Genomic DNA, 27,948 nt, shown 5'->3' on the forward strand with positions numbered 1-27,948 from the left:
ATAATTTTTCTATAAATTTTGTACAATTGTTCAAATGGAATTGTGTTTTGACATGAATCTCCCGTGTGGTGGCTGGGATAAGAATAGCCCCAATGTAGCTCATGCATGTCGTACGAGGCGACTGAAATAGGTACCCAGGGAGGCTAATGAATGGCAATGCTATAGTCAATGAAGTTCTAACTGAGGCTCGGCTATTGCTGTTACCCTCTTGCCATGATCAGAACTTTATAGTTCAATAACACCTTATCCCTACACTGTCCTCTACAAACAACGGGGAAGATGAAAAGCATTCTTGCTTCGCCCCTGTTTTGACATGGAATATGACATTCTTTCTACTTCCTGGATGTGCTGTATGTTTTTATTTTATCTCAATGATTTGATATTTTTAATTATTATTATTATATATTGTATTTTTTTATTATTTTTATATCTTCTATATTTTATATATTTATCTCTCATTTATTATCTAATATAATATATATATTAAAGTTGAGGGATATCTATATGTATCTCTCTTACTTTTTGAAGAGCTGACAGGAACTTTAGTGAATTATAGAGAATTACTACTTTAAAAGCTGCCCATCAGAAATCATTCATCTTTTTCTCTTTTCCGTTAATGTACTGTGAAATCAAATAGGCAACTGGAAGATGAAACTATGAATGTTTAAGAAACCAGAGAAGAACTTTGACAGGACCGATGAGGCATGGATGTTCGATGTATGTGTGTGTGTGTGTGTGTGTGTGTGTGTGCGTGTGCGCGCGCCCATCTAAAGTTTTTCTTGTCTCAAGAACTCTCACGATAAATCTTCGTCCGTCACTTTTTTTTTTTCCTTGCTCCATCTTCTTTCCTAGATTACTGTTTCGCTCTGAGCGTGAAACGCGAGACCTCCAGAGATAATATTTAGTTAAATATTCAAAACGTCTTCTAGCTGCAATTAATTTTTCTTAATAGTTCATTCTCTGCAGTTATTCTTAATGATAGATATAATGAGAACACATCAGCTTCGTGCACTCATGAATTTTAATCAGAATGACGCGCGAGGAACACTGTTCCTTTCAACAATGGATTGGTGTCAGTTTCTTGATACGAAAACAACCGCCAAAGTTTTCGAAGAGTTGGGTTTGCGTTCGGAGCGGGGGTGACGAAGAAAGATATAAAGAAAATATTAACTTTAAGCATATATGATCCGTACTGAATCATATTTCTATGCGTGGTTATGATGATTCTACACTATCCCACACAGTTATAATCTTGCACTGTGCTGAATTTCAATCTCTTTGGATTAGAGAAAGAGTATTAGGCTAGTTGGGCAATTTCTGACAACATTGATATCGTTTTCTAGTTAACGATTTAACACTGATTCATTATCTAGCTGTTATATGCTATGGCAGGACAAATGGATAAATATTTTTGGCAAATATGTGAAAAAAAATTGATATGTGCCATGCGTGGCATTTTTGTTATAATAAAGTTCGTCAAATAAGATTTATTTTATTTTCCTAAGTAGCCGCAGTACTTTAGGTCTATTATATACCACATGCCAAAATTGTAGATGGTTTATTATCAATTACTAGAATAAAATTGAACAGAATATAAATATTTCAATATTATATTCTATGAACAAGCAGTAATCCCACAATCAACTTCGATCCTGTCTACTACTTACTATATGTGCAATATTTGTAAGAGAGCAGAAAAATTCTAAAAAAATCAAGCATTTTTATCTTGCTATCAAAGACAAAATAGAAAGAAACAAAATCAATTAATTAAATATAATATTTCTTTCCATTATAATTAACATAATGGTGTAAATTTTAAAATGACGTTTAAATTCCATTCAAGTATCGATGCATTGGTGTTTATTATAATTAATATATCGAATACTATATTATAATTAGCATATTCTTTATTATTAAATAATAAAATGTGCATAATACACATAATAAAATGTGCTTCAATTGAAGCCAAGTAGTTCTTCCATTTTTTTTGTAAATCTCAATGTATTACTCTATGTATGTGGACTCATTCCTGAGTTCGTCTTTTATAGTGCAAACCGAGGCAATTCCGATGCTAAAAGTTATGTTCTCATAAGCTCTCAGGAAACTACTTTGATCTGGCTGTAACAATAAATGGATATATATATATATATATATATATATATATATATATATATATATATATATATATATACGAAGAATAAAAAAAAAATCGATAAAACCTAGTAAACAGGCCGCGTTTATTCAGGCCAATCCCCCCCCCCTTACACTGGAACAAAATGAAATTACGAGTAGATTAAAATGGAAAAAAATTATATTAATTCCATTAAAATCTGAGTTAAAATGCCACGAAGCCAATGACGTTACGCCTTCTAAATCCAGAATTCATTAGTCTTTATAAGGACTGGCTTAAAGGGGCGAAGCAAGAATGCTTTTCATCTTCCCCGTTATCTGTAGAGAACAGTGTAGGGATAAGGTGTTATTGAGCTATTAAAGCTCTGATCATAGCAGCAGGGCAATAGCCGAGCCTCAGTTAGAACTTCATTGGCTACAGCACTGCCATCCATTACCATCCCAAGGTATCATCCATCTAACAATCTTCCTGTCGCCCAGAATGCATTCCTTATAGTCCTTATAAGGACTGGCTTAAAGGGGCGAAGCAAGAATGCTTTTCATATTCCCCGTTATCTGTAGAGATAAGGATAGGGATAAGGTGTTATTGAGCAATTAAAGCTCTGATCATGGCAGGAGGGTAACAACAATAGCCGAGCCTCAGTTAGATCTTCATTGGCTACAGCATTGCCACCCATTACCCTCCAAGGGTATATTGGATTGAATGAATCAATCACCGCATCTCACGGTCGATTTGATTCATTCCCCAGAATGCATTAGCTTGTTATATTAAAATTAATATATTTCGTATTATTAATATAGTATGGTGTGAATCCACAGTTAAGAAATTCTTTCATTTATTGAAATGAAAGAATTTTGAAACCATCTTTTCTGGTATGTTTTGTATATTTTCAATTATTCTTTAAATTTTTATTCTTTTTTTATTATTTATGTACACTATTTTAATTTTAAAGTAAGTGGATGCCAACTAAACTATTACAATTAGCAGTTATTAATGCTTGGTCTAATTATTTGTGTCTAATTATTTCGTTGTATGTTTTTATTTTCGTAGAATTAAGTGAAATAATTGGCTTCCAATATTCTTCTGAAGTCTGTTTATTCAGTTACACCCGATCGACTAAGCTTTCCACATTCTGCTGAAAACAACTGCTGCACGGAATGCAGTTCAGCCAGTTTCACTAAGCCTAATTACAGTTATTAAAAGAGCTCATTATCTTCAATGTTTATGTTGTTGCACGCTTTCTGTGTAATTATAATTGTATCTTCCCTTCTCGTTTTCTTGTATATCTCACGGCATTATCTAAGGTCATGCAGTGTAAGTGCATTCACCAGTTTTCAAAAGCCAATGATGTCTTGAAATATTTTTAGATATTGGAATGTTGATTTGGATTAGTCGAATGAAAATGGAAGAAATTTTCGAAGAGACTCGCTACTCTCCTACCAGTAGAGGGCGTCCCCAGAGCAGGGAAACCTGATTGTTTAATTCTTAGTCCACATTTAGTATCAAAATGTGCTATATGTTTTTAACCTTTCGATAGTAGAATTCACATTTAATAAACAGAGATAAAATATTCATGTGATAACGGATACATCAATTGTGATTATATTAAAATTTAGAGGAACTTCTGTGAAGGAGTCATGCTGAAAGAGTGAGATAAATCAGATAATTATTGAATAATATTATAGATCCATTCGTACGTATTTTATAACCAAATATGGATTAAAACTTAAGTTTCGAAATTTACTGAAGACCTAATGAAAATGTAACCTTCCGCCAGAGGTTTATGTTATCATGTTATGCTTACAGTTTCATACTATCGGTGACCTTCCTAACTTATGTTTTTCATATATTCAGCTATAATATATAGATGGATCTATAATATTCTCTAATATAATTTCTTCTTATTTCAAATTATATCCTTTTGGTTCTATAATATAGCAAAATATAATTTCACCACATTTGAGGAGATCTGTATCTTTTATATAATACTACTTTTGAGGCTGTTTTTGGTGTTGATTGATATTTCTACCTGTCGCACATCTGTTTGCAATTCCACCATTTGGTCAGAAAAATCCAAAAATTCATAATTTTTCTGATCAACGTGACAACGTGATCAAATATCACATCTGGAAAGTGCGGAAAAAGTCCTAGATATCCAAAAATTCATAATTTTTCTGATCAACGTGATCAAATATCACATCTGGAAAGTGCGGAAAAAGTCCCAGATATGGGACGAAAGCGTAATCTACGCAAGAGTCCCTATTTCTATCTGCCACAGTTTCTAGCCCAAGAAAGGAATCTCCTAGGAGATTACAAATTTGTAAACAAATGGTGCAAACCACCCATAATATGTTTCCTTATACAGAGGCAAATAAAACCCTGTCTCTTCCTATAAGGTAACCCAACAGGTCTTACAGTTCAACAAACAAGAGGGGGGTTGGCCTGAGAACCCGAGCTGCGAGGGTTTATGTCGAGGCGGTTCGACTCCTTGTGAACTGCATCACTCGGACCAGGTTCTTCCCCCAAATCTCCGTTCTCAGGTGTTTTTTTTTTCTCCTCAGTCCACCTTTAAAACAATGGACCCCTTTAATTCGGCACTAAGCTAATTAGTTAAGTTCCAAAATTCAATCCTATATAATTTAAGTTTAAATTGTTTTTCTTTCTTGTAGGAACAGGAGACGTCTACAGACACCTGGTTTAATTTAATTTAAGTCACGTTTTTTTTTTTTTATATAGAGCAATAGGTATTAGGAGATGACATCTTCAGACACCTGGTTTAAGCTATGGGGTAAAGTAAAAATGCCTCCAACTTCTTATTATTATTATTGTGCTATCTTCTATCGAAGGTCAGCGACCATCTTGGCGAACAAACTGCGCTCTTGTGCTAATCTGAGCAGTTGTGCACTGCTCTTTCCTGTCCACGTCTTGATGTTGTCAAACCATGATATTCTTTTTCTTCCTTTAGTTCCTTTGCCATCAATTCTTCCTACCAAAATAGTTTGTAGAAGTTGGTATTTGCTGTTTCTCATGATGTGTCCAAGATATGATGTTTTTCGTTTCTTGATTATTTGTACAAGATGTTTAGCTTTGCCAATGGATTTTAAGACCTCTTCATTGGTAATTTTTTCTGTCCATGATATCTTTAGCATTCTTCTGTATAGCCACATCTCAAAGACTTCGATTTTCTTGATGGTTGTCGCCTTCAATGTCCATGTTTCAACTCCATAGAGCAGAATAGACCACACGTAGCATTTCAGCATTCGGCATCTGACTTCCATGTTTAGGTCTTTATTGCAGAATAGTGTTCTCATTTTCATGAAGGACTGCCGTGCAACTTCAATCCTTGTCTTTATATCTATTTCTGGATCCCACCGTTCATTAAGCCAGCAACCAAGATATTTATATCTTGACACTTGATCAATATTTTTCCCATTGAGTGTCAGTTTCATTGATGAGGCTGGATGTTTGCTGATGCTCATGTATTTTGTCTTGTTGATGTTTATATTTATTCCCATTCTTTGGCTTTCTATGTATACTCTGTCAACGAGTTTTTGGAGATCCATAATGCCTCCAACTAACAACACAATAAAACAGGATTACAAAAACGCAATCTCGCTTCCTTATATCAAAAATGTTACAGATAAGCTAGCCAAATTAATGAAGAAACACAACATAAAAGTAGCCTTCCTTCCTATGGAAAAAATCTCAAGATTCCTACATCCACCAAAACCACCTCATCATCCTCTTAAAAAACCAGGAGTCTACAAAATCCATTGCTCTTGCGGGATTTGCTACGTAGGACAGACAGGAAGATCTGGAGAAATACGCATAGCTGAACACCAAAAAGACGTACAATACAAAAGAGAACAAAAAACGGGTCTTGCTTTCCATACCACTTGCACTGGACACGATGTACTCTGGCAAAAAACGACGATGTCATACATAAAAAACAACTGCTACATAAGAAAATTTAAAGAAGCTGCTAATATGCTAAAAAACCCAACCCAATGCAATAAAAATCAAGGTTTAATTCTCCATCAAATGTGGTCAACTGTAATAAAAAATCTACCTCAATCTGAGCTCGGACTGTATGAACGAGAACAAGAACACGTGACATCGTCCAGTATTGTTCAACGTCAATAACGTTATATATCTGCATTCTGTTATTTGAGTTTTATGAATAGCCAGACGGTTATGATTTGTATTTATTAATTCTCTTGTTTAAACTTTAAGTTATACTATTTACCCCCTGATGAAGTAAATCCTACGATTTACGAAACTTGTCGGGAATATCATTTCAGTATTTTGTATAACTGAATAATAAAAAACGTGGTGGAATCACCGAAATATATCTTTTAAAGTAAAGTATGTTTTTTTCTTAGAACAGGTGAGAAAGAGATGACGTGTGCGGACCGTTTACCCACAACCTCTTGGTTACATAGCTAAAAGGTTGACTGAGGCCTCTTTATTATCTCTTACTATCATACTGTACCTTTCGTTCTCTTCCCCTCTTACTACCTGCTGACCCTCAGCACTCTTTATACTCCAAAGGCCAATGATGAGAGACATGAACTCCCATTCTTTCTGACTGTGGTTTACTGCTATGCTAAGTGGTTCCGACTGGATTTTGTCGATACGTATTTATTCATCTTTCATTACAGTATATAAGAATAGTCCTAACAGCTTCTTGGGCTATAACACAAATCTGGCAGAGATCGTTCACTAATGTTGGTTTTAAAAACCTAGGTTTTTATTAATCGGTGTGTTAGCACCGTACTGTTTCATAATTCTCTATCAGCTCGTGATTGTTGTGGAGAAACAGGCATACGTAGATTCTGACTAAATTGGCATGTAAAAATTTTTCTTTGTTTAGAGCTAGTGACCGCTTATTTTCAATCGTATTGAAGTTAGAGGCTTGTGTTGCAACAGCTGCATATACAAAGCTGTTGTACTAGGATAAATGGGTTGGTCATTGGCATAAATGTTGTACGCTCTCCTAGGTAGTCCTTTTTGCACGTACCATAGACTTTTTTTTTGCCAAATAAAGTTACAAAGAATCATTTATTAAAAAAAAAGGCCCATGAGTTTGTATGCTTTGATAATGCTATATATACAATGTAATTAGGTTGATTTGAATATCTTGAATCCTTGCCTTAGGTTAGACCTGATCCACTTCAAGACTCCACTAAGCAGGGTCTGATACTCAAAGATAAAAATCATGTTTCTGTGTTTGATTTCGGTTTTTAAACAAACAACTGGAGTGAGAGAATCAATGTTACAGTATTCCTAGTAAAACAAATACAATTTAATGTGCCGTAATTATATAATTCAAGACTCGTAAGAAATATATAAAATTTAAACGCACTAGAAAATAAACGAATTCACTCGAAATTATATCTGCCATTAAATAAATTGCATTAATATATTGGGACAGAAACAAACCAAAAAAATATCTTTTCCTTCTCATTTATCAAATTAAAAAAAAAAAAAGGAAAAAATTACTGACCTTTCTTTGCTTTTAGCTTTATTTTCACCGGTCAGGTTTGATTTTCTTTTGCCATAAAATTAAATTTATTAAAATATGCACACGTTATATTATTCCGAGTATATCGTGTGTTTGTCAAAACGAAGTTTGTTTCATTACAATAAATTTATAAAGAAACTTTAAGAAAAAAGGAGAAAAAAATTAAATATATTACTATATAAATCAACTGGGAGAGCCTGTGTGGCTCAGTGGATGTGGCGTTTGCACACCACCGCGCTTGGCCGCACGAAGGAAGACTTGGTTTCGAGTCTAGTCGGCGACTAGAGGAAATTTTTCTAAGCCTTTTTTCGACCGGTTCCCGAGTTAGTCGATCTCTGGCACGGGCAAGCAGGTTTTTCGTCCTGTAAACTCAAGAAAATCGACCGTAGAACCCACATTATTTCAGACATTAAATATATTGTGTTAGGGTTAGGGACCACGAGATGGCGGCACATTTAAGCCGTCTCTCTTCACTGCGTACCGCTTAATTAGTGATAGCTTTGGGCCATCTGTCTCTGATTGGGTACCAGTGGAGATTGAACTGCCCACTCAGTCTCCAAAAGTTAGATAGGGCTAAATGGCCTCGCCTACTCCCGTATACGGGAATATAAAGGCGTTAGCTGATTTTTTTTTTTTAATAAATCAACTGGATATTAAATCCTGCATTATTTCATAGCCGAATGCAGAAACTATGAAAGTTTCGTACGAAATTTGACCAGAGAGCTTAAGGAATACACTTGCCGGCATTTACGAGTTGACCTAGCGCGGACCTTATAGAAGACATTCGCTTTTCTGCATTCGGCTTTGAAATAATGCTGAATATAATATCCAGTTAATTTATATAATTTTTGCATAACTCTTTATTTTATTAAATATTTTTTGTTATGTTATGATTAAAGATAATACTTAAACAACACCATTAATTATAATGTATTAATTTTGCTTATATATGTATGCTTTTGTTTCTGTTCCAATATTGGTGTGGGATGAAGCAATCGAACGTGAAATGCGATGATTGATTCATTCGATCCAATACCCTTGGAGGATGGCAATTTCTGTAGCCAATGAAGTTCTAACTGAGGCTCGGCTATTGCTGTTACCCTCCTGCCATAATCAGAGCTTTGTATAGCTCAATAAACCTTGTCCTTACACTCTCCTCTACAGATAACTGGGAAGATGAAAAGCATTCTTACTTCAACCATCTAGATTTTAAAAAAATAATAATAATAATTTCGAAGCGAGTGATTGATTGACGAAAATTCGATGAGAGTGGAGGCGACAGAAGGTAAGGTATCGTCAGCATCAGAAGATTTAGACGGAGTGATTGAGATAGATTACGATTTTCGGAGATTCAAGGATTACGATTCTGAAGATTCTACAGCCTATGTTCCTATCAGTACTCGCCAAGGCAAAGGTAAGCTTTCGGCTGTTTCATGCATGTTCCCTGCCCTGTGCCCGTCAGTAGTCTTCCGTCTCCCGAAGGAGATTTCAGCTGCCAGTCTACACTTCGTGGAAGGAAGGGACAAGGCAGGTCACGAACCACTCCATCCCCCCCCCCCAAATCAACACCTACTAGACTTAACAATGAACGGAAGAGACACCGATGCTCTGATAGAAACATTGGACAGAGGACTGACGCTAAGCCTACTTTAAAAAACTACTCAAAAGTGGAATGGCCAGGCTCCTTGAACCTGTATTCCACAATGAGGGACGATGACGAAAGCGAGGATACTGCCAGCGCAGAGTAAAAATTGGATTTGGTGATCCCCCCCCCAGGACCAAGGTGAGACCCACACTCGGAAAAAGCGCAAAACACAGACTACAGAACTACCCAAGGATGAAGGTATCGACGAAGACGAACACAACTTTGACTCCCCTGCCTCCACTAAAGAGAAAGTTCCTCCAATTATCCTAAGACAAAAGAGCAGGTGGACAGAACTAAGGGCCACCATGGCTATTCTACAGATAGCGTACAATGCAGCTAAGAATTTAGACGACGGCACCAAAATCTAGCACGCTACTATATTGGACTACCGAAGACTCATGAAGGCGCTTTGGCTTGGTGCAAAAGTCCTGCACCAAGCCAAAAACCACCCCTGCTAAATGTGCAAACTGCGATGGCCCTCACCTATCAAACTACAAAGGATGTATACAACACCCAAAAAACAGACAATCTGCCTTCTCTCCCAGTCTACAAAAACCAGTAACAGTATTCCCAGCTCATCAACCCCCCCGCCCCCAGAGGTCGACAAAATACGACGGAGAACAAACTGCTACAACCTGAAGCCCCGATCGGAGCAAACTACAAACGGCAGACGTATTCCGCTCAACAAAGGCCACACAGGAACAATGCCACCCAAATTTCGCAGCCATCATTACAACCTCTCTCGCAAATATGCTGCAGGACTTTTGCAAATCCAACCCCTTAAGACCCCAGAAAAAGATTTCTACAAGAAACCCAATCCTAACAGCTCTCTTAAATGCATAGAAACAAAATCACCCAAAGTTCTCTATAGATCATCGCGTGGAACGCAAATGGCCTTAAAAACAAGGTTCTGGAACTCCAGGAATTCACAGTGAGATACAACGCAGACATCATCCTCATAAATGAATATCACTAAATACGAAACACTCTGCATGGAATAGTAAACCACCAACAGAAACGGCCACATCCTCTTCAGCTACTCCAGTTCAAACTACGCAGTGGTGGCAGGTCCCATCGAACCAACACATCACAGTACCTACGGCTATCCTGCAAAATATTAAGCTACAGTATAGCCTCTTTAAACGACTGACATCTGATCACAACCCAATACTGCTCCAGCTGGGAAAGCAAGAACCATTGCCGCCTCCCCCCTTCCCCACTCCTTCATCTCATGGAAGAAACTATGAAAAGTACTGCCGGAATATATTAACCCGTCCCTCACATCAGCTCCAAAAAAAGAAATTGAAAATGCTGTCAAAAGTCTGACCCAGCAAATCAACACAGCCGTAAAGGCTGCAACCGCTACTACAACCACCTTTAAGACGAATCGACTACCTGAAGACATCATGAATTTAATTAGGGACAAAAACAAAGAAAGGAAAAGGTACCATAACACCCGGGCACCTCAAAACAAAAAAGATCCTCAACAAGTAAATCAATGAATTTAGAGAAGCACTTAAAGCTCACAGGAACGAAACATGGGAAGCCAAATTAGCCTCAATATCACCTGGCGAACACTCCATCTGGAAGATATTAAGAAACCTCAGAAACAAAAACAAATCTCTTCCCTCCGCTCAAGTCAGACCGGTGCCTCGTACACACGGACTCAGAAAAAGCAGAAGGAAAGCAAGAAATCTTGAAAAAACAGTGTAGCCCTGCATACGAGAACTTGGACATCAATCATGTCTACAAAATCTACCGTTACAGCAGTATTCCTGGATATATACGGCAGACATCACGCACAACCCAATGTCATCCATTTTAGCACTCTATGCAGAAGACACAGCAGTACTAGCCAGATCTCTACAACCACATCTCGTCACCAAAACACTGCAAGAAAATCTGCAAAAATTAGAACAATGGTTTTCCAAATGTACATAACAAGTGAATCCCCAAAAGAGTATAGCGATGCTTTTCACCAGAAGACCGGTATCACCCAAAGGGGACCTTTAGCTATTCAACACCAAAATTCCCTGTTAAACAGAAACAAAATATCTTGGGGTAATACTGGGCAAAAGATTAACGTTCAACCCACACATCAAAGCTTCATGCGTTAAGGCATCTAATGCCATCGCACAGCTCTACTCTCTAATAAACAGGAACAGCAAGCTAAATACCAGAATCAAAGTGCTCCTCTATCAGCTGACAATCTGCCCCATAGTGACATACGCATCTCCATCTTGGAGCCACACATCCAACACCAACATCCTCCAGCTACAGAGAGTACGAAACAAGTGTTTGCGCATGATCCTAGAAGCACCATGGTTTGTAAGAAACGTACAACTGCCTAGAGATACAAACATCCCTTACATCTACTCCTACTTGCAATCTACAGCGGCAAAATTCTTCTTAAAGATCTGTACACACCCCAACGAACTTAGTGAAACATGCTGCAAGTTATAACGAAATAGACCTCTTCAAACACAAGAGGCCAAAAGCCATCCTAAATACTAGCAACGACGAATAATCTCCGTCCCCTCCCCCCCTCAGGGAGAGCTCACAGCTCATAAATTTCTCCTCTTCAGTTCGTCCCTATCAGAAAACGGGGAATAAAAAAAAGCATCTTGCTTCACCCTTCTGATTATGTTATAATTTCGAAGCTTTTTTCATGATTTTTTTTTTTTTTGACAAATATAAGTAATACAGAAAAGAAAGTTTATTTAACCAAGGACGTCTTGAAGTTCCTACTTCTCTTGCAAAATAACGAATATTTTCAAGTATGAACTACACTGACTTAAAATCACTTGCAACCCAAAAGTCTAAATCCTATACATTTAATGTCTCAAAATATATTACAACGTTGAACGTTACTGAAGAAAGATGAACCACTCAGGAAATGCCTCATCTGTCCACTGTAGGATAGGTAATCACGTGCCCTGTTAATTAAGAGCCTGACCTTGCAAGATAAAAAAATTAATGAGTTTTAAGACATTCACACAAATGGAGCATCACACTCTCTCATAAAAAAAAAAAAAAAAAAAAAAAAAAAAAAAAATTGTCATGGTAACCCAAGAATGATCACTTGAAGCGACACGCAATGGAACTTTTGGGTACTAAATAATAAGAAAGCAATTATTTTTCTTGCTTAGATATTACTGTTCGGAAAGGTGTGTCCCATCGCCTACGGCAACTATCACTCCTTGGCACGTCCTTGTGTCATTTTAAGAAACTCATAGTTACGCCTGTTATAATTAGTTTGATTAAAATTCAACATGGAGGCAGTGCTCCAGTTAAATCTACTCTCGTTCATATCTCCGTGCACAATTACCTTTTTTTTTTCGCGATGGCACCGTAAATGTTAAATTGATAACATATCTAGTTCGAGCAACATCTACAAATGAAGGACGCCCACAAATTTGCGTTATGATTATCGGCAGGGATGTTTTTTGAAACAAAATTCCCTAGCCTGAATTGGATGTGCAATGGGTTTCGCTGTGCTCTATTTATTAAGTCGTTTAAAATTTTTCTTCAGAATAACGAGAAATATTACAGCGGTGATAAATTTATGTCTGCAACATATGTACGCTGCTCGATAGATGGCAGCACATATCAGCTCATGACAATGAAATATTTCAACTTACCGATTCAGCAAAAGTACAATAGCATTGATTAGAATTTACAGTAATTTTATAACTTAATGAGTAATAAATATTGTATATTAAATGTTTAGTAATGTTTACGTTTACTTATTCGAATATATTTATTTGCAATAACAGCTTGATTTTTCGTCACTTAATTATATCTGGTGACGACGGCATCTAGTGACATGAAATTGAATTATAAATCGTCTTTATTTAATTTTTTTTATTGTTTCATCTACTGATTTTTTTTCTAAATAAATATTGAAAGAAAGCAATATTAAATATGCGTGGATCTGATAAAGATAAATAACAAAGAGATCATTCTGAAATAAGATCAAGCTTAGGGGAAGGAGAGAATTTCGGGGGAAAAAACAACTAAAATTATTTTTTTTAAATATGAATTTTTTACCATTAGGATAGAAACAGTTCCTTATCATAATTTTAAAATATTCGAAATATTTTTTTAAATGCCAGAAATATTTAAATACAAGTAAAATTCAGCAAATGATTTATCTTATGATTTCAAAATAGCAGTGGGAATATTATACACAGCAATACAGAATGGCGAAAGGCAAGGTGAAACTGGTGCTAAGTGCCTAGATCCTCGTATTCGGTCGATTCCAAAATTTGGAACCGACAAATATCAATTTGTTTCTGAAGTTTCGAAGTTATTGCAAATTATGATTTCAATTAAAAATAACTTGTATGCTAAATTAAATATATTTATTTAGAGGTTTTGAAACTCTTAAATCGTAGAACTTTATAATAAATTTTAAAAATATTTTAAAAATAATCTCTTCTTTCACTTTCCTAAAAGTCCTTATAAGGACTGGCTTGAAGGGGCGAAGCAAGAATGCTTTTCATCTTCCCCATTATCTGTAGAGGTAGGGATAAGGTGTTATTGAGCTATTAAAGCTCTGATCATGGCAGGAGGGTAACAGCAATAGCCGAGCCTCAGTTAGAGCTTCATTGGCTACAGCATTGCCATTCATTACTCTCCCAGGGTGATGGATGGCCAATCGAACAAAAGCCACTTTCCATATTAGTCCTTATAAGAACTGGCTTAAAGGGGCGAAGCAAAAATGCTTTTCATATTCCCCGTTATCTGTAGAGGACAGTGTATGGATAAGGTGTTATTGAGCTATTAAAGCTCTGATCATGGCAGGAGGGTAACAGCAATAGCCGAGCCTCAGTTATAACTTCATTGGCTACAGCATTGCCATCCATTACCCTCCAAGGGTATTGGATTGAATGAATCAATCGACCGCATTTCACGGTCGATCACTTTCCATATTATATATATATATATATATATAATATGCTTAAAAATATTTGGTGTGTTTGAAGTATAGTTTTTTTTTTCTAAAATAATAATTTTAGTGAACTAATTCTGAAAGATTTTGAATAAATAGCGGTCATTAACACAGGATCGCCTAGACATAGTTCTTATCCGGGTCCTTTGTACCGATTGGTCAGCTCTCTTTATATTAAGTATAAATTCCTAAGATAATGGGAAGTTATTTAAAACGATTCCAAAGGAGAATTCACACACACACACACACACACACACACACACACACACACACACACACACACACACACAAAAAGCGATGAAGGTTACAAAAAATATTTTTGCTAATTTTCCACTTTACCTAATTTCTAAGATAATCGAAATCATTTGATTCATTGTGTTATTACATAATTTTTATTTTATTTTAACCTTTCATATACAATATTTAATAAAAGAAACGAATTAATATTAAATAGATTTGCTTGGCAAGTACAAGATGCGAATATTAAGAGTGGGTTCATTTTAGGACTGTGTTAACAATTTCAAAAAGGTTCTAAGGGGTAGCATACGCAATCTTTCGAATATTTTTCCTCTTCTCTTCCATCAACCTGTCTCTATTTTTATAGATATATTCCCGGATGTTCGGGAGATCCGGTATAATGCATGCTGCCAAAGCAGAACGAAATGTCTCCATGTTGGTAGCTTCGTACCATTCATTAGTTTTATCATCGTAACATTCTACATGGCTCACTGTTCTGGTGCCGTTAAAACCTCCGATCACAAAAAGGGCGTCGTCGATCACCTATGAAAGAATAAAGCAGAATTGTAACGGTCAAGATATATACTTTTTTATTTCTTAGCTTTTATGTGAGCAATATTTATTTTTTTAATCTTTGCTTTCGTTAAGCACAATATCGCTATCTTCTTTCTGCCCTTTGTAAACATCTCGCACATTTTTTAAAGCGAAAGACGAGAAGGAAAATGTAAAAAATAGTTTTCTTTATGAGTTCCAAAAATGTTTTGCTCTATCTGATATATATATATATATATATATATATGGAAATGTAATAATGCTATTATATACTGCTAATTAATGAAACTCACCTGAGGCCTGCTGACACCCTGAAAATCAGAGGGTATCAGATTTACAGAAACGACAGGCTTGGGTATAGAGGTGGAGGTACAGCCACTCTTATCAAAAGCTATATCAATCATCACTCAATAACCAACCCTACTACCACCAACCTCGAAATCACAGGAATCAATGTTCTCACAAACTCAATTGGGAACCTCAAAATTTTTTCTGCTTACAACCCTCCATTAAAGACATTATTGACCTCAGATCTGGATGCCATCCTTGGAGTAAAAGGACCGATCATCATCGCTGGAGACCTCAATGCAAAGCATCCTGCTTGGAACAGTAAATCCACTAACAAAAATGGTCGTATCCTTTCTAGCTACACAGGATTAAACCATGCTGTTGTGGCTGGACCTACCGAACCAACTCATCTCAGTACATCTGGCACTGCTGACATCTTGGATATAGCCATCCTGCAAGACATTAAACTACAGTACAGCCTTACATCACTAAACGAGCTGTCGTCGGATCACAACCCAATTCTACTGCAATTGGGAGAACAAGAATGCCTGTCTCCTCCTCATTCAGGCATATCGTGGGAGAGATTGTCTAAAGCACTTCGGGATCAAATAGGACCCGTCCCACACATATGCACACCAGAAGATGTGGATTCTGCAGTGACTAGCCTCACCCAACAGATTAAGTCCGCTATAATGGTTGCAACCTTCCAGAAACCTGTTCCCAAGCCTGATCGTTTGCCTGAGGACATTATGGACCTGATCAGAGAGAAGAACAGAGCTAGGAAGAGATTTCGTAACACTCGCGCTCCTCAGGATAAGACAGTGCTTAATAGATTGAATGGAGCAGTAAGAGATGCACTTAAAACGCATAGAAACGAAGTTTGGGATAAAAAGTTAGCCTCTATCTCACCTATTGATCACTCTATCTGGGGCCTACTGAGAAACATCAAAAACAAAAACAGATCCCTCCCCCCTATAATCTCAAACCAGGGCCTAATCCACACAGATGCAGATAAGGCAGAAGCCATACTTAAAAATCTTGAGGATCAGTGCAAACCATCTTATAACAACATTGATTTCAATCATCTGTATAAAATCCACAGACAGGTTAGACATGCACTAAACCTCCCGGATACCAGTGCTGATCATATTGCACCCGCATCACCTGTTGAATTATATGATATTATTAAAAAACTTAAGAACAATAAAGCTCCTGGACCAGACAGCATCTCAAACAGGGTGATCAAGCTGCTGCCTCGAAAAGCTATAGTGCATCTGACCAGTATAATAAATGCAATCTTAAGACTTCACTATTTTCCTTCCACCTGGAAACTGGCTGATGTGATTCCTATACATAAGCCAGGCAAAGACCCACACTTACCGCAGAATTATCGTCCAATCAGTCTCATCTCCAACCTGGGTAAGATTGCAGAGAAGGTCATCCTCTCACGACTCCAAACCTCAATAAATGACCTAAACATCCTCCCTAAAGAACAGTTTGGTTTTCGGCAACACCATAGTACTACCCAGCAAATCCATAGAATTGTGGAATATATCATCACCAGCTACAACTGGCGCCAGTACACAGGAGCTGTTTTCCTAGACCTATCTAAAGCATTTGATAAAATCTGGCATTTTGGACTCCTGCACAAACTTATCTCAGCCGGCATCTCACTAAAAATGGTTCATCTAATCCGTTCATATCTTCAGAATAGATCAATGCAAGTTAAAATTAACGGTTCTATATCGTCCCAGCGCCATATCTTTGCTGGAGTGCCACAGGGATCTCTACTGGCTCCATTGCTGTTTTCTGTATACATGTCAGACATCCCTCACAATCCGATGACTTCCATTTTAGCGCTGTATGCGGACGATACGGCAATACTAACCAGATCCCTCAGACCCCACTTCGTTACTAGAAAGCTTCAAGAAAACATTCTAAAGCTGGAGGGTTGGTTCTCTAGGTGGAGATTGGAAGTCAACCCCCTGAAAAGCTCAGCGGTTCTTTTCTCAAAAAGGCCAATGTCTCCTGCAGGAGATGTGTTACTATTCAATACTAAAATTCCCTGGCAGACAGAAACAAATTACCTGGGTGTAATTCTCGACAAAAAGCTATCTTTCAACCAACATATCAAGTCTGCATGTGCAAAAGCATCTAAAGCCATAGCTCAGATTTACCCGCTAATTAATAGAAATAGCAAGCTCAGCAACAGAATCAAATTGCAACTTTACCAGATGACGATTCGTCCCATAATCACCTATGCCTCTCCAGCCTGGAGCCACACCTCTAACGCTAACATTATCAAGATTCAGCGTGTGCAGAACAAGTGCTTGAGAATGATTCTGAACGCCCCGTGGTATGTTAGAAACAGCCAGCTCCATAGAGACACAAATATTCCATATATTCTCTCTTATCTACAATCCTTAGCTTCCAAGTTTTTTCTAAAGACGTCCACACACCCCAATGATTTGATTCAACAAGCTGCAGCATATGAGCCAACGGACATATTCAAATATAGAAGACCAAAAACTATATTAGCCTCCTATAACGATGCATAATCTCCATGCCCATTCAGGGCGAGCAAACTGCTCGTAAATTTTACCCTCACTGTAACCACGACAGATAGCGGGGAATATGAAAAGCATCTTGCTTCACCCTTAAAGACATAAATGTCAATTGTCAATTGTCAATAATGCTATTATATTAATATTAATAATATTAATAATAATGTTATTAAAATAAACGTTAATATGTTGTAAATAAGGCTATTTAGAGTCTTAGTTGTAAATGTAGATATTTATATTGAAATGAACATGAAAGAAATAGATAGATATTAAACAAGATATTAATGACGTTATTTCAATGACGTCATTAATAATATCTCGAAATGCTTCAATTTAAATGTGATTAATCTAATTTTGATATTTTTTAAAGGAAATGGTGTATTAATTTTTATTTATTAATCTTCTTTATATTTCTTAAAAAATACTAAATTATATAAAATTTTGTAATAAAATTTATATATATAAAATAATTATTATCAAAATTATTTAAAAAATATAATTTTCGAAATAATAAAACTTTATTGAAACTGTTACCTCAGTAGCAAAGTTACTCCTAGGATTATACATATCTGGAAGATATGTCCACGTGTCTGTCACTGCATTGTATTTCTCTCCACTGTTGAGACGGAAAATCCCGTTAAATCCTCCTAAAGCATATATAACACCATGATAAGTAACGCAAGATACTCCGCTCCGTCTACTGCGCATGGGCGATATCAGAGTCCATTGGTCAGTAAACTTGTTGTAGAATTCGACCGAATTCAAATATTCAGTACCATTGAATCCACCCGTGACGTAAATTAGATTATTCAAAGTGGTGGCGCTAGCGTCACTTCTTTGGTTGTTCATCGAGGCTATTACTGTCCACTGTAAATAAAAAATGAAAACAATTAGAAATTAATGAATTAAATATTTTAGAGTTTACGAGCAGCTTATAAATATTTCCAAATTATAAATATTACAAATATTTGTTATTTTTAAAAATAATTAAAAACAATTCTATTTTTTAAACTTTAATACGACATTTTAAAAGTATTTTAAAACATTTGATAGGTAGGTACTTATAGTTCTTATAAGAACTGGGCGATGGACTGAGTCCTTGACTCTTTATCCCGTCATCTGAATGAAATAAATCTGTGTGGATGTAATGTTATTGAGCTAAATAGCTCTGGTCATGGCTGGGTAATGGCAATAGCCGAGCCTCAGTTAAAACTTCATTGGCTACAGCATTGCCATTTATTTATTACCCTGGAAGTCCTACTTCCTTCTCTCTAGGTAGGTACATTTCGTAGGTACAATTTATATATTATATATATTAGTGATTGTTTCAGGTGTATTCATACATACGACTTATTCGAAGTGATATGTTTGAAATAATTATGATGCATAAATCCTCCCAGTCCACGTCCGTAGAAAACACTGATTTTATTATGTTTATGAAAATAGAATGATGTATTATACCTGATTCCAGACAAAATCGTAACATTCGGCAGAGCTGAGTCGTTGAAGACCATCATATCCTCCAATAGCATAAAGCATCGACCCAAGATTTGATAGACTCAGGTAGCATCTAATAAGAAAAGGATAAAGTCAGTTTAATGTGCATCAACCCAGCGTATTTAGATATTTTTCTGCTGTAACTTTAATAGAATTACTATGTTGTTTCAATGGATTTAAGGAAGTTAATATTGCACTTAATTACCAATATTTTCTTTAGTTAGCGAAGCCTTCTCAAGATAAAACAAAATGTACAGTCATTACAGACCATTCCTGAACTGAAAAAAGTTGGTCGAAAAAAGATCTGGCATTCCGACAGTCATTCTTCACGGAAAACAACAAGATTGGCCACTCTTAGTTGTAACCAGAGGGCGCAGTCAGTGGACTGCCATTGCTAGCTTGGTTATTTTTATCTTTATTATTTCTTGTGCTCTTTTGTATTATAAAAAACCAACGAAATACATGGGAATTGCAGAAATTACCACATATATCTAAAATATTTGTTTGAATTTCAACATGACTTATCACTGCGATTTCTTTCCGAAAGGGGGCATATTATTCGGATTAATATTCCCTTTTCTAAATCAAATGATAAATAGATTCCAAAACTGCTATAGAATTTTGCATGTGATAAATTATTAACTATTAGTGGTAAGATTTCAAAGGTACCGAAGCAGTTCCTATCTCATATGATTGTCATTTTATTTTTTCAGTTCCTTAACCATAATGTAAGCATAGCCAGAACAAGCTCTTTAAATAATAAATAAATAAATAAAATATAATACCGTATTTGCTCTGAAATAACTTGCACACCTGATTTTACTTTACGAATAAAGAAATTAAAACGTTTCGCATATGCATCGCACACGAAAAAAAATTTTAAACATGTTCACATCGGGGCAATAGTAACTCCCTCCCCTCGTCAAACAACACGCCCTCCCCAATAGCCACTATACTGCAGATGCAATATAGAAAACAAGTAGTTTTATTGTGTCACTGAATAAGGTACAGAGACATTTGCAGTCTGTGTAATATATTTCTCAACAAGAAGTGCAATTACAGACAACTGGAATAAAAACGGTGCTAACTAATGAATCACATGTACCCCCCTCTCACAGTATCTAACTAAAAACTATTGTCCAATTTTTCGCACGAAATAAGTGTTTGTTTGATTGCATTTGAAATTCTCGATGTCATTATGACTGATCACACACGCTAACTTCAAATAAAATTCTACCACGAATTGAAACATGCCATATAATGTGTGTGTGTGTGTGTGTGTGTGTGTGTGTGTGTGTGTGTGTGTGTGTGTGTGTGTGTGTGTGTGTGTGTGTGTGTGTGTGTGTGTGTGTGTGTGTGTGTGTGTGTGTTCGCCTGCCAGCTCAAACGCAAGCAAGCAGCAATAAAATTCACCCAAGGATTAAGTTGAGCCCACCAGTAATATGAAGTTCCTTCGGAACGATAAACGACACCCTATCGTGAATGTGTTAAAACTAAGAATTATATAGTGAATGTTGTTTTGACAGTTTCAGATGTTATGGAATTCGGTTGAAGAGAATTCACATTTCAACTCAACACTTGTCGGTTGCCTTGGTCTTTGGGTCGCGCGATCTTTTGTTAATACCTCACCGATCATATGCACATCTTCATAGCTGCTCTATCTTCTACTGGCCTACAATTGCAGTCTGTTTCGCGCTCTACTTTCGCTTCTCATTAGTCATTCGTGAAGAATTGTTCATTACGCATCTCAAGTCTTGTAAATTACTGCTAATTTTTGCTTGAAATAATGGTAAAGAAGATGACGCTATTCTGGTAAATGACTTTGACGATGCACACAAGGAAACCGCTCTGGAGGCCGGAAGTAGCCGTAAAGAATAGGAGATTCTTGGTAAGTCATACTCATGTTCAGTTTTTTTTCTTGAAAAATTTAGTTTCTGAAAATCCCCACATATATCTCGCACCACGATTTTTTACCTTTAATTGGGGGGGGGGGGATGCAGCAAGTTATATTCGAGTAAATACGGGTAGATCTCTCTCTCTCTCTCTCTCTCTCTCTCTCGATTAACACATCGTTTGCTAAAGGGAGCAAATGACACACTTTTTCGTGTTCCTAATCATAACTATTATTTATTTGTATGTAATGGAGTATGTTCTACTGCTGATTCTTCCGTATTGTGCGATTAGTTATTCAAGTGCCCTAAAGAAAAATTCCTTGGAAGCAATGAAAAAAAAAAAAGTTCATCTAGTCGGCAACTAGAATCGAATGTAATGTCTTCTTCCGCTCATCTAACGTCATAGAAGTTACCAGAAGCATACACAAGCACCGATAAATAACCACATTGTTATCAAAAACTGCGACAAGTTTCATGTGAATTAATTGGACTAGTTACCTGCGAGAGTTCATGGGAGCTTTTTCCTTCCACACTTTATTAACAGCGTTGAAACAGCGACAACTACTTAAACACTCGACTCCATCTGTACCTCCTATAATGTAGATGTTCTTGCCGACAACAGCACACTTATGATAGGCACGAGGACCATTGGGATCAGTTTGGTCCATCTACGTAAACAAAGCAACTTTTAGGAATCAATATGACTGTAAATTATCCAACATTTCTCGATGTTCATTCATGAAGAAAAACTACTTACCACAATCCATCTGTCTGCCCTTGTATCGTAAGCTTCAATAGCATCCGTGGGACCTTGACCACTCCAGCCTCCAATAGCAAACAATATTTCATAAGGAATTCTTGGAAGAACCAAAGATGGTGAGGGTACGACTTGATGGTAAGGACTTGTAGTGTCTCTCATATCGTGGATCAGCATCAGGGTTTCAATCACTATTGGTCTGCACGAGGCAGTGTCGTTCACATAAGGATGAGTTTTAACGTGTTTGATGAAGTACTCTGGATCTAACAACGCCAAACGGACGCATTTCATCAAATCCACTATGTGTTTCACTCTTTCGACAGAATCGTACTCAATCCACTTAAGGACAGTCTCCCACACGATTTCTTCATTGTTTACATTGAGTTCTTCATCGTTTAATAAGGTCTTAAGTTCTTCTGGTGAAAGTTCCATTAATTCCTCGCTGTATTCGGCTATTTCGGCAAAATTGATGATCAAATATCTGCAATGGAAAGGTATGTTGAGTATACATACATCAAGAAAAAAAGATGGATAAATGCAAAGTTTAGGACAGTTTCATCATATTTCCATTTCTGATCTTTGAATAATATTAGAACCGCTTTTCAGTTTAAGAAGTTTTCTTATAGTAAATTTCATGAAATTTTACCATAGAAGATTAGCGGTCTTTAAATAATGAAGTCTTAATAATTTCAAAATGACTAATTTATGAATAATAATAGCCTACTATTTGTAATATACTGATACTAAAAATAAAGAAATATATCAAGTAAAATTAAAAAATATATCCTATGTGGTAGGTGATTTTTATCGTCTCTCTGATTTGGATATTTTGCATATTGGAAGCCCAAAGTGTCACAAACTATGTTTATTCTCTACAGCAAAATTCATGTTATTCTCGACTCATGATAGTTCTCGTGCATCATGGTGGGTGGAGCTAACATAAAAGAAATTAAAAAGCTGTGTAGTTATCTTTCAACTTTTATTATGAGATTGCTTTCCGATCTTCCTGTTTCACCTCGATAAGCAGTGTCGTTATCCTTGGCCAAAATGTATAATACTTTGCTCCAAAACAAATATTTATCGCTGCCGTGATTTTTTAAAAGATATCTCTACCAGAGCGTGGTAGTTACGTTCTGAAACAAAGAATAGTGACAGCAATGACAAAAAGAAAATAAAAATAAATTAAGTTTACATTGGAAGTGGGACAATAAAATAAAAAACAGTCACAAAACTCAAGAAATCATGCTAAAGTAACATCGTCATCAAACTATAGTACCTGATAACTTGAAATGTATTCCGTCAGTTGATACCTGAATTTATTATGCTGTGAAAGAAAAGACTAATAAAATGTTATGTGCGGAGTGTTGCCCTCTATGCAGCTGAAACTTGGACATTGAAGAAAGAAGAAATTAAGATTTTAGAAAGCTTTGAGATGTGGATTTGGAGAAGGATGGAAAAAATCAAATGGACGGATAAAATAACTAATGAAGAGGTTTAAAAAGAGTAGAAGAAGAAATAAGTTAATTAAGGAGGATAAAAAGAAGAAAGGGAAACTGGATCGGACATATTCTGAGAGGGAATGGAATCATCAGAGATGCCATCGAAGGAAAAATAGACGGAAAAAGACCCAGAGGAAGAATAAGGAAAACAATGCTAGATGACGTGCTCAATGGAGACAGGTACACAATCTTAAAAGAGAAGGCTCAGAACAGAAGAGAGTGGAGGAAAAGTTTCTGCTACTAAAAGAAAAACCTGCTCAATTGCAGAATACTCAAGAAGAAGAGAATGACTTCTTAGATTTGAAAGCGGTAATCTTATTCAGCCAAAGCAAATTATTATAAGTGTTCTCTGAAGTCGAGAGTATTTTGAATTATAATGAGGCTTCACCATTATTAGTAACAGGTTTTCTAGATGCTATATTTATAAGTGAAACAACTTTTCATTGGATTGGATTACGAGTTAGCAATCCCGAGAATACTAAAACAATGGTGTGATTCTAAGGTCTTAATTTGTTCCGCACCATTACATCCAAGCAAAGTACAGTCTCAAAGAAAGCAGGGTGGTTGCAAGTTCTCCTTTACCTACTGATTCCGTAATGTCACGAAGGTCTTCTCAAGAGATGTGCAAAAACGAAGACGTTTCTTTCCCTGTGAGGATTCGCGGCAATTCATCGTCTACTGCTTTGACCGAAAACACACAAGAGTTCTTTCAGAATTAAAACAAATATCAGAAATGTGGAAACATCAGATGATATCATGAACATGGAAGTTAGTATTAGAAAAGATATCCAGGAGGATGAAAAAAGGGCCTTATTTTGAATCCTTGTGAATGTAGGGGGTCATTCTAAATCACTCCGAAATATGCAGAGTTCCTTTAGGAACAATAAACTGTAAAATAAAATCCCATAATCCTAATACCTAGAGGATTAAAAATTAATCCTATGTAGTTACATTACTTTACTTATCTCGTAAAGAGTTCTCTTCTTTTCTTTTCTTTTTTTTATTTATCAGGTTTAATACAGATTCTATGTTTAACACGTTGACTAAGTTTCACGGGTGTCCTGGGCCACCACTTAACCCTGACATTTTCGAGTGGTATCCTATTTGGATAATCCGAATATCAAATTTATAACATGACAGTACCCGACATGCTCAGTTTCAAAATTACATTTTTTTGTAATTATGAAGAAACTTGTGTGAAGAAAATTCTTTTGATATTATCATTTTAAACATGATATTCTCCGTAAAAATCTTGCTTATTCTTTAATTAAATATTTTTGAAAAAGCCCTGCTTATCCTACACATTGATATGAAGTCATTTGAACCTTGAACAATTTACATTGTATTCCCCCCCCCCCTCTTTCTCTCCCTTCCCCTCCCTGAATAGTGCGATGGTAATAACGTATAGTCCAATTTGGCTCAGATTTTTCGTTTTAGTTTTGTGTTATACATGACCATGTTTTGATGCTTCATCTTTCAGTCAGGTATGGTCTATAACTCTTTGTAATGGCTTATTTTTGAAGCGTATTTGTATATCTGATTAATGTAATAACAAAGTAAATTTGTCTCTATTTCTGTTTTAAATAGAATAAGTTATGTTCTTTTATTTGTGGGAGAAATAATGGCGTTTGGAAAGGACCAATTGTAACAATAATTTTTTGAAGGTGACAAGACGTGGTTGAGGCTTTTAACAATTTCATTTTTTTGTCACCGATAATATTTATTAACACACAATAAATTTCAATAAATGTTGGTTCCAATGTCTGATATGACAAAAGCTGTATTTAGTGGACAACAATTCGCAGTGGTTTTCTTCTATTTTTATTCGAGGGAGGGGTGGGAACATATCTCTTATTAGTTCAATTTGGATCAGCCACTGATTGCAAATAAGCTATAAAAGCTCGTGAACACTGTAACAGCATCAAAAATCTTTGGGATATGTAGATTATACGAAGGTCCATCGTCATACTGTATTGCATCTCAAATGCTCCCAAACATTCTCGATTTTGTGCTAGAAAGAGCCTTATAAGAAATGAAATAAGAAGAAATCCGAAACAGAAGCAGGGGGGGGGGGATGTTCAGAATATTTAGCCAAAAATTGACAATTATGGTTGGCTGAGTGGTTACCATACTTGCTCTCTAACTAACAAGTCGCGAGTTAATGTTAATGGCTTACGATCTTATAGGTGGGAGACACATAAAAAATATAATATTTTCATAAACGTTATGAGATTAACAAAATATAAAGCTTAAAATATTTAAATTGTTCTAAAATTATATTAGTTATAATACCAGAGTACTAAACTTAATATAAGTATTTTACTTAATAATCTATATTAAAGTTTTTAATATAATTTTAGAATAATTTAAATAAAACCTATATGATTTTTCCACTCTTGCTTGTAAAATTAATGCAAGAATTATGAAGAAATTTATATAATTTATATTTAAATTATATAAATCCAAAATATGTCAATTTTCTCTCAACATTTAACATTTTTAAAACTAATGAAAAAATAAGGAAAAAATGAAAGCGATGATTTAAGATTATATATATAAGTTTATATATTTAAGGAAAATATAATGTTTTTCCAAAATCTGATAAGCGGAATAAAAAAAAAATTGTCAATACCAATTTCATAATTTTACAATTTCTTGACTAATTAGTTTAAATTATTATTTCCAATGAATATGCGAAATTATTATGTAAAACGTATGATGCAACTGGACTTTTGATGTGTGATAAAGATGCATCGAATCTCCACATAGCTTATCTGGTATGGACACTCCAAGAACCTCTATGAGGGTTTGCCATCTGAGGATGTATTAGTCGATCTCATACGGTTGTGGCAGGGTTTTTTCTCCAACAAAACACTTAATTTACAGACATAATTACACTGGCGGCCTATGGATTTAGTTGCAGTTCAAAACAATCCCAACAATAATCAAAATTTGAACATACCTGTTTGCCATTCTTTCCATCTTTGGACAAAAGTAATCCCTAGCGAATCGTCTGACCCCAATACAGTTCTCCTCGTCCATATTAGCAATGATGTGATCACAACAATCTTTGATCATCCCTAAAATGTTAAACTGGTCGGCTGCTGGAAGAAGATCTGTAACGTTGTGAATATTCACTTCAGTAGTTCTGGTGTAAGCGTACTGAATGATGAGGTCCAGCATGTCATGGGAGACTCCCGGAATTTTGATTTCTGTGCGTTCATTTGAATTTAAGGTAGTAGTGAATAGTGCACGGAAATAGGGACTGCATGAAGCCATGATGGCTTTATGGATTTGGAATCTGCCTCCATCTTCAGTAAAGAGAACGCAGTCGCATATTTCTCCTTTTTGACGCATATTATTTAAAACTTCCATAGCGTGGAAATTTAATGCCTGCTCCAACTCCATTCTCTGACTGATTAACGTATTTGCAACAAGTCTGAGAATGACAAGAATAAATAATGTAAACAGTCATCACAATACATTTTCGTTGCAACAATACGCACCAATGGAATCTGCTTCGTTTTTATTCCAAAAACCAGAACAATGAAAACTAAAATGAGATATTAATCAGTTTAATTGTTATACGAAATGAACTTCAAAAGCTGTATTAAAGTGGGTGTTGATTTCGTTGTTTTTTATAAGACATGACCAAAAATAAAAAATAAAAATGAATTATATATATACAGTACATAGAATCACCAGATTTTACCTAAAAACAGGAAAATAAGTAAAGTCTGTAATGAAGCAATTGGACTACTGAGGCTTGGAAGGGATTGTAGTCAAATGCTGGCATGGTTGGCCGAGTGGATAGCATGCCCTCTCCCACCAACAGGTTATGAGTTGGAATCCCCCCCGTTGGACATGGATGTTTGTAAAAGCCTGCTCTAGACGAGCATGACAGCTCTTTGAGTTTATAAGGCTTGAATTAAAAAAAAAAAAAAAAAAAAAACACTTAGTGGACATTTGCACGTCTTGTCTGCTCTGCTGTAGATGAAATGACGGTGTACACTCATTGGTATTTCTGAAGAAATCTAAAATTGTTATTTATTTATTATATTTAAATATTTAAATAGGAATTTTACTGCGATGCAATCCATGTAAACTTTTATTTTATTCAGAAGTAGACAGATCTCCGTACCACTTATACCACCTAAAACATTATTCAAAATTTAGCAATACTATAAATCTCATATTAATATTAAAATGGTGTATTTTTTATAATTTTCAAAACAACGATATATCTTTTAAAATAACAAGATTAAGTATTTTATTTTCATCTTTTTATTGTAAATAGCTAATAGTATATATTAAATTAAAAGGTAATGCAACAAATACTAAAATTATTACAATTTTAAATTAAGTATGTTAGAGGCTTTCGTTTATATGAAAACAAAATTGAGATGTA

The 27,948-nt window shown here is 35.7% G+C and overlaps 1 protein-coding gene across 1 annotated transcript; it reads right to left on the minus strand.

The window, feature by feature from the left end:
- Positions 1–14,785: 14,785 nt before the first annotated feature.
- Positions 14,786–26,915, minus strand: LOC150101476 (kelch-like protein 10). Its single transcript, XM_090400804.1, has 6 exons — positions 26,503–26,915; positions 22,042–22,522; positions 21,783–21,952; positions 19,357–19,465; positions 18,430–18,762; positions 14,786–15,034 (listed from the first exon to the last, which is right to left on the minus strand). Exons 1-6 carry the CDS (start codon positions 26,913–26,915, stop codon positions 14,786–14,788), a joined length of 1,755 nt encoding a protein of 584 aa, XP_090256930.1.
- Between the last annotated feature and the right edge of the window lie 1,033 nt (positions 26,916–27,948).

This window comes from Typopeltis vanoorti, chromosome 11 (genome assembly GCF_054136105.1).
Source record: "Typopeltis vanoorti isolate ZY-2024b chromosome 11, IOZ_Tvanoo_1.0, whole genome shotgun sequence".
NCBI lineage: Eukaryota > Metazoa > Arthropoda > Arachnida > Uropygi > Thelyphonidae > Typopeltis > Typopeltis vanoorti.

Excerpts from the sequence above, each read along its gene's own strand:
- LOC150101476 (XM_090400804.1), bottom strand. The coding sequence starts at position 26,915 with ATGGAAGTTTTAAATAATATGCGTCAAAAAGGAGAAATATGCGACTGC. Across the intron at positions 18,763-19,356 it reads ACGATTTTGTCTGGAATCAG|TGGACAGTAATAGCCTCGAT; the intron begins GTATAATACATC and ends TTTTATTTACAG. Across the intron at positions 15,035-18,429 it reads GGAGTAACTTTGCTACTGAG|GTGATCGACGACGCCCTTTT; the intron begins GTAACAGTTTCA and ends ATTCTTTCATAG.